The sequence below is a fragment of the Opisthorchis viverrini genome (genome assembly GCF_000715545.1).
Source record: "Opisthorchis viverrini unplaced genomic scaffold opera_v5_104, whole genome shotgun sequence".
NCBI classification, from domain to species: domain Eukaryota; kingdom Metazoa; phylum Platyhelminthes; class Trematoda; order Opisthorchiida; family Opisthorchiidae; genus Opisthorchis; species Opisthorchis viverrini.
In genome coordinates, this window is record NW_008751762.1 from 885,057 (window position 1) to 893,511 (window position 8,455).

At 46.9% G+C, this 8,455-nt stretch overlaps 2 protein-coding genes across 2 annotated transcripts in view; one reads left to right on the plus strand and one right to left on the minus strand.

The window, feature by feature from the left end:
- Positions 1-232: 232 nt before the first annotated feature.
- T265_05562 (hypothetical protein) overlaps positions 233-8,455 on the minus strand; it is a gene marked incomplete at both ends in the record, with an annotated part of 11,691 nt that continues 3,468 nt past the window's right edge. The window contains one exon of the mRNA XM_009170603.1: positions 233-1,507. Within this exon, the coding sequence (XP_009168867.1) occupies positions 1,065-1,507 (443 nt within the window). The remainder of the gene's footprint in view (positions 1,508-8,455) is intronic.
- On the plus strand, positions 5,384-5,659 carry T265_05563 (hypothetical protein; the record flags this gene model as incomplete). The annotated part of the gene is made up of 1 exon (XM_009170604.1): positions 5,384-5,659. The coding sequence occupies one exon, from the start codon at positions 5,384-5,386 to the stop codon at positions 5,657-5,659; it is 276 nt and encodes a 91-aa protein (XP_009168868.1).

Below are 8,455 nucleotides of genomic sequence, written 5' to 3' on the forward strand. Positions count from 1 at the left end.
TCGGTAACCTGAAGATATAATCAATAACACAGTGTTCGTACCTACATCTCGAATTTGATGATTACTGACGTGGTAAGCGGTTTTCCACATGTAGCAGAACAATCCGGAAGTAATTATTCATAACTGCACACAGAAACTCTTAGAGCCATTCCTGATCAATGACTCAATTTTGATAGCGCGGTAAGAAATAACCAGGTCAAATACCCTTCTGAATCAAATTAAAACTGGAGTTTACGTCATAAACCACTTCCTGAGGGCGGAAGCATCGTGTATTTTCCTACATTTCACGTCAACAAAACAAAAAGTGCTAGTGGTTGAATCATATACACGATGAGTACAAAACACGCGACCAGAACGCAGGGGTAGGTAGGTTGGCAGGTCTGCATTGTGGTTTGAAGAGGATCGAATAGGCATGCACACAGCCAGAAAGAAGACTGGAGTTGAGAAGAACAAGCAGCAAGCAGACGAGCGGTTTGTCTGCCAGCATGAAGAGAGAAAGACTATAGCTAGTGTTATACAACAAACAATAACACTTATATCAACGTAGATAACACCCAAATACATGGACAGTATTTGGCTACGCATGTGAGTTGACTGACTAAAAGGCACGTACACTGCTCAAACAGACGAAATCAATGGCAAGTAGATAAAGGTACGTAAAGTCAGGCAGTCTTACTGTCACGTTAGAGGACCAATAAAAGTGGTGCAGCAAGGTTAGGGGGAAAATGTTAAGTCCAGTTGCTGGTCAAAAATCAAATCGGCGGAATGGACGATTGGAGTAGGTTGGACAAGCCACCTCAGTAAGCACTTGGATGAGGGCTAAAATTAGCTCAATCCTACAAGTGAAGTGAATTAAAGCATGTGTGGGCTAACGCATGACGTGGTGCGGAACTCATTTGATAAGCGTACTTCAGATAGACAATAAATGCAGTGGAAGCGGAACAGGTGCAACCAATAGAGGAGAAAATGGAAAAATAGACGCGTTCAGACACCAGGACGGAAAGCATAGGGGCGAAATAAAGTAGAAACCGATGTTATGGTAAAAGTCAGGTGACTGATGGAAGTCAGTGACGTTGCAACAAGTCTGTAGTGAAAATCGAACGCTGACTGTGGGATGTTGGGTCTGGAAATGGTTGAAATCCGAGGTGCACAACGGATTGGGCTCCACCAATCGAATGACCCGGTAGACAGGCAGCTGTTTGGTCCAAACTGTGGTGATGGTTAGTGGGATGAATGGAGTGTTGATAAAGATGGCTAGCTGGACGACCGGATGGGTACCTAGTTACAGAATGCTGCAGCACCAGATTGGAGAGAGGGATCGACCGGAAAAGCGCAGCCTTGCTATTCGTTTCAGCAATGTGAGACCGCAATAGAGCCCGTTGGATCTCCGTAGCATCTGCACTCGTGGAGGGAACCAGACCCTGGAGAGCGGAACCAGAGAGACAACGATGTCGGCTGCAGCCGTTCCGGAGCTTCGGACAGCGGTGTGGATCTGGATGACAGCTACCTGGAGGATAAAGTGAACGGAAGAGTCCTACTTATTAGGATAATGAAGCGGGTAAGCCACTCAAACATAAGTCGGACTTTCCATCGTTGGAATAAAAATTCTAGAGACGTGCTAACTTACTAGTTTTCCGAACAAATGCGTCGTGACAACCAGTATTGTAATTGTTTTTGTCGGTACTCGAAAAGCCCGTTGGTAACGGATGTTCACAAGTACGGTTCTTGCTGAGTGGCATCATACTACAGGTTTGGCGCCTTGTCACGAACGCATGAACTGAATTTGTTTGCCGTACTTATCTCGAGAATGTGTTGCATCGAAGCGAATCGCCTCTTTCATTACTTAGTTGCCGCTTTACTCATCCTGACAGTGAATTAATACACGGAACAATACGATGCTGTGAGGCCCGAACGTTCTTGGTCCTCTTATTCACACATGTATATTCGCCAACGCATCCGTCCCCACACTAACATTTGTTTAAGCACAATGTAGGTGGATATTATGGATTGTAAATCCTATGCTGGTCTTTGGCCTGCTGTTCCGTCCAATATGGTATATAAAAGAGCAGAGCCAGAGACAGACTACCACCGCTGTACTGACAGAGTGATTACAGAAATCTCCACATGGATGAGGGAAAACATTCGTGATGGGGTGAACTCTTAATCACTGCGTTCCGGCCAATTTAGCCCACCATCATCGCATGAATGGATGACTTCTGCTAGTATGAGGTCTTTAAGTTCCTTGTGGCTATGCTCGGCACCCGCGTTATAAATGCCCCTCGAGATACGCGATCTGCAAAAAATGTGAAAAGGGCACTTACAAAAAGTCTGCAGATTTACTGCTGGTCTGAGGATCACCTCACCCGTTTTAGGTGCAATATCTTGCATCAGTGTTGCGGTTCCCAAGGGTCTCAAAGAAGTAGTCTCCAATGGCGTTCCACATCGAGCTCTTGTTGATAATGGTAGCTCAGAAAGTTTCATTTCCTAAAATGTAGTCCGTCGTAATCAGTGACCCGTATTGTCGTCGTCATCTGAGATCCCTTTGACATCCATACAGCAGAAAAGCTTTAGTCTGGGACATTGTTTTTAAGATTGCAACATAAACGAGACATACATCCCTCTTTCAAGTTTTCAGTATCACGTGGTCTCCGTACAGGTATTTCACTAGGACATGATTTCTTAAGGTCCAAAAATCCCTGAAAACCTCATTCAATGGTGATGAATCTTTCTTGCTTTGTGGTCTAGTAAGTGTCAAAGTAGACCCTCTCATTCTGTGCACCTTGATCTCGGGTGCAAGCTCAGTGTCATAAAGTCCAGGAGATATTCTGCAGAAGACAAGGCTTTCATTGATTCTGAAGTAAAGCGCTTACTCGATCAACGAATCCTTGAACGCTCGATTCTCCGTGGAGAGCGCAAGTGCTCGTCACAACAAATGAGTGACAGAAGAAACAAATGGTGGTTGCCTTTAGTTAAACTATATACTGATTTACGCAACTGGACGCTTATCCGATTTCCAGACTTGAGGATATGAGTAGTAAAAGGGCTCAGTATCGTATTTTCAGTACACATGATCTTGAAAGTGCGTATCGTCAAATGCCTATTAAGGAAAGTGACCAAATCTACAAGGCATTTGGGCTTTGCAACAATCTTCATCAATTTTGCCGAAGTAAAGAATGGAGTACCGTACCTTGAAAAGGTAATGGACGACATAATACGCGCTGAAAAACTTACCGAGACATATGCGTATGTGGATAATGCTACCGTTTGTGGAAAGAATCAAGAAGCACACGATCAAAACCTCCAGCGCTTTCTCACCGCAGCGCAAAAGAAAGGTCTTCAGTTAAATCACGATAAAAGCACAATTTCACCACTAAACTCAGACTCTTTGGCTGAAATTACTAAAGGTATCATCAAACCAGACCCTGAACGTTTCAAGGTCTTGGAAGAACTGACCGTTCCGAAGGACGTGAAGTCTCAAAACAAGGAGAGCTTGGTTTGTTCGCATACTATTCTGGTTGGATAAGCCGATTCTCTGATACAACCTTTCCTGTCCCTGAATCAGTAATAAAAGCCTTTGAAGTCTCAAAAAAGAGTTGGTGGATGCAGCCGCGGTCACCACCGATCTGAGAATACCTTTGGTGCTCGAAAACGATGCATCCGATGTTGCGATTTCCGCTACACTCAATGAAGATGACAGACTGGTCGCATTCTTCTCACATACACTGTCTGCCAGCGGAAGACATCCCACTATTGACAAAGCGTACGCCAATAGAGGCATTACCAGTTCGGGACCTATTTCAAGGTTTTAAGCGATCAGCGATCCGTTGCGTTCATGTATTTAAAAAAGGAGAATAGAAAACGACAAAATCCAACGATGGCGGATGGAGTTATCGCCTTTTCCTTTTGATGTAACCTGCAGAACAGGCGTAGAAAACAAAGCCGCTGACACGCCCTCTCAGAGTAATTTTACCTCAGTTGGATCTAAAACCCTTACGCCCAACTGTACCATCCTGCAACAATAGGCATAATGCATTTTGTTCGTGCAAACAACTTCCCATTCTCCCTAGAGGGTATCCCACTTGTCATTGAACAATGTCCATGTTTCTTCAATCCATCTGGTGGTACACTCATTAAAGCCACGCAAACGTTTGAACGTTTAAGCGCTGACTTCAAAAGATCTCTGCCTTCGACAATTACCTACGGACGGTCGTAAATGAGCATTCCCGTTTCCCGTTCGCCTATGACTATCCGGATGTGTTCGTCTACGGTGATTGCATGTATTGTGCCGCTCTTTGCTACATTTAGCTTGCTCAGTTTTGTGCATTCGGATAGCAATCCATCATTCATTTCGGACGAGACTAGACGATTTCTTCATGAAAAAAGGCGTTACCATCAATCAGACCACTCCATTCATACAACCCAAGGGGGACAGTCAGATGGAACGATTAAATGGGACTTTGTGATAAGTTATTAAGCTTTCATTACGATCAAAAGGTCTTCTAATCAGTAATCGAGAAACTGTTTCAAAAGAGACGCTCCATTCGATTCGCTCTTTGTTGTGTACCGTCACCAATATCAGTCCACACGAGCGAGTGTTTCGTCACAATCGAAAATCGGCAATCGGTGCATCATTGCCACAGTGGATTTTTTCACCAAAACAAGCTCTGATGCGGCGAAACACACGATCTTCGAAGAGTTGAGCCCCTGGAGTGTAACACTAAGTACCCATATGTCCAACAACCTAACGACATGGGAGGAACGGTCTCCCTACGTCACCTGGTGACTTCCGCAGATTTTGAATGTGCTCCAGCATCCAAAGAGCAGCAATCACAGCTCAACAATGAGTTGTTCATTAAGCCGGAACTGTTTGGTTCTTCTGTTTGGGAAACTGAAAAACCAAACTATTCTGAATATTCGTTGGTTGTATAACAACAGTGGTCACGACCGTAGTTCTTGCGCAACAGAGAGGTCCGTATGACCGCCTACCTCTGAACTCGTCTATCTTTGGACCCGTTCAACTCTACCCATGGTCTGGGATTCACTAGTTCATCCTTTTGAGGTTTAAAGCACATCGGGTCTCTAGGCCGGATGGTCGGGTTTGAGCACTGCGATGATCCCGCGGACTACACCGGATGGAACTTTGTTCCACAACGTGCAACCATGCCAGAAAGGTTAAAGAGAAGCGGTCAGACCAAGAGCAGCGAGAGCTCGTACTACGGGTAATTCTGCTATAGGACCGTGAAGGCAGCAAGGTGTTTCCCTCAGGCGACCAGCATGTCCATATTCATGGGAGTAGCAACGCGGTCAAACCGTTGGATATCCTCAGTTCTATTGCCCGACTGCAGGCGGCGATCAAAGCGCCCAAATTCTTCAAAGCTATGCCATGCCACAACATCGTAATGCTAACCCAGCCGTCATGTCCAGTGTTATGCTTGGAAGCCAGTCTTACAACTCTGACCAATCGAATCTGGGTTACCCACAGTCGCCTTCGGTTCCCGCTTGCCAAGTGGGTGCAGGATCTCAAGTCCCAATGCAACCAGGGATTGCTTATCAAGATTTTTCCGGATCATTCGGAAAATACGCTGGCATAAGACGAAATGTTCCATCTGGCCTGTCGGCTATGCAGGCCGCTTTTAGCGGCCGAGGAAGGACGGGATAGAAGAGGTCGGACCTAAAGACTGCACACTCCGTTGACCGTACCTCCCGGTGCACCGTTAAATAATCTCAAAACCAAAGAGTCTGGGGCTGCCTAAAAGGCACCTGCTGTGCTCAGCCGCATTAGGGATGAGATAGTAGTGCCCTCTTCCCTGCGCCCTCAGGTTAGGTCAACCCCTGTAGCCGAACAGGTCAAACTATTGAGTCATCGGCTCCGGACAGGGTCCCCAAAGAACTTCTAAGTCAAAGGCTAGGCGCAGGGTACGCGCACAAAACTCTACATCATCCCATAGCCCTGTGAGTCAGACTTTTAAGTCAAGGGCTCAAGGTGGGGTACCCCAACCCCTTCCTCGATCCGGGCAACCGAGAAGTACCATTCTTCTGCACAGTTCTGTGTCCATCGATGTTCCTTTCCAACTCCTTCCCCCTACACAAGCAAACGTCGCTGGGTCAGTTGACCGTCAGTTATCTGACCAAAGGGCCTTATAGTCCTCAGTGCCTACTAACAATAGGCAAAAAAACACCTTTATGAATCCAAGAGATCATTTTTACACAGGAGCTCTTGACGTCCGTACTCTATGTCAAATTGGCAAACAGGTAATGCTCACCGAAACCTCGTACTCCCTTAAAATTGATGCATGCTGTGTCTCAGAAATACGCATGCAAAACCCAAGTGTGGTTATGCATCTCAGAACGCCAAGGACGAACTCAGGTCTTTCACATTTTTCCCTCCATGTATCTGGTGATCCAGAAGCGATGACTCGTGGAACATATGACGTGGAAGCTGCACTCAGCCCCAGAGCTGAACGCGCTTTGTTGGATTGAATCTCAGTGAACAATCGTCTTTGCGCCATCCGGCTATTCAGCTCAACCAAGTCCAACGCCTCGATATAAAAAGCGCCGCCTGTTTGTCGTGTCGGCTTATGCCCCAACAGACTACAGTTCTGACGCTGAGAAGGACACGTTTTATGGGGAGTTATCCGGGCTCATTCGTCAAGCAAGAAGCACTGACATTGTAATACTCTTGGACAATGAGTGCACAAGTCTGTCGTCTGAGATCCTTGAATCACATTCGGGCGGTCGATTTGGAATCGATGCTCGTCGCACAAACAACGGACAGCAATTCCTCCGAATGTGTGCAGATCATCAGCTGTTGCTGGCCAGTAAGGAATTTCGGCATCAACGTTCGCATCGCATAACCTGGCGGCACAAACTGCAAATCAAACGTGGATCACGTAGACATTAGCCACCGGTGGAGAGCTATAGTTCAAGACTGTCGTTCCTTCTGAGGCACACTATTTGATTTCGGTCACACCAGGGTGCATGCACGCCTGGCAGTCCGTTTTCCCTCGGGCTCTCGCTAGTCAGCAAGAAGTATGCCAATCCAATATCTTCGCAAAACTTCGAACTGAATTATGTTATGGTGCAAGACCAGCTTAATGGTTTTTGAGGGCGCTGACGGTCATATTGAGTTCTTGTGATACCGGTATTTGGTCAGCGATGGGGCTGCGTATTTTACTTCATTTAGTTTTAACAACTTTGTAAGGTACTTTTAGCCGCTGCGTAATTTGATTGTGGGCGTCTGTAGATACATTCGCCTGTCACTTCTGATGAGGTCGATGCAGTTATCTTCAAAGGACTGCATTCTCTCTCCATGCCGTCATGAAGAAACGACCTTATCGTGCTGTGACGGTTGGCGCACCTCAGCGATCCATTGAGCTATACTGGGAAGTTTCCCACGACACTCGCAGTTTCTCATACCAGATTGGTCAATGGTTAGAGGTCTGACAAACAGTCTCCTGGCCCTCCCGGTTGGGGGTTGGAACATGCGGCGACTTGTTCCGTAGAAATAGTAATACGTTTGCATTTCCCGCCAAACACCGCTGCGTTGCGGTTACGCTTTTGGGCCAAAGGCTCTGGTTGAGCACCCTAGTCGCCCTTCAGTCTAGGACAGTATCCCAGCCCTCTTACAACCATGACACATACAACTAGAAATACTCTCATGCCACATCGGCCGTCGCGTGGTGCCATCAGCCGGGTCGCCTTACTTGCTGCATGCAGCAGAGCGGGTAAGCGAAAACAGGCTACTGCTGACGCCTCCCTTCTTTCTCCTTCACATACTTTTTCTTCCCCTTCTCCCCACCCCATTATTAACTCTCTCCTTGTAGGTCCAGCACTTAGGACTGATGGCTCCGTTCGCCATGCATCGGTTTTGCGTGCAGCATCTGCTCGTCGCATAGCGCCGCCAGAAAGCCTGCTCGGAGATTATTTCAGGTGATCCGTGCGACCGGTCCCCGGAAACCACCTGTGAGTGAAACCATCAAACATCAGAATTGAATTGAGAGTATGAAGGAGATCACGAAACGCTTGGGTGCTGTCTGTGCTACTCACCTTCCAGGATGGGGACCGCGTGATCCTCACTGCGCCTGGTTGGAGACACTACAAGATATGGCTGCCAAACGATGTCAGTGGTATTCTTGTTGCCAATCTCTATCCAGATTGCCTGAGTGAATGTCTGGAGGTGTAGGCACCTCGGAATGATTGTGTTAAGCTAGCACTAAGTCCCTCCTTCGTCCACCTTTACTCTTTTCTTTACAATAAGGCTTTCAAATAAATCATGGTTGCACGGCAGCGAAGCATCGGTGTTGAACACTGATGTCGTGCTGTCGACGAGGATGATGGCAGGACCAGTCGATCGTACAGGGCGTACGTCTTCTTCATCTCCCGAGCTTCCGATATCCACGAGTCATCATCATCATCGGCTGGTGGCCACGATAGTTGTTGTCCAAAGTATTCGTCC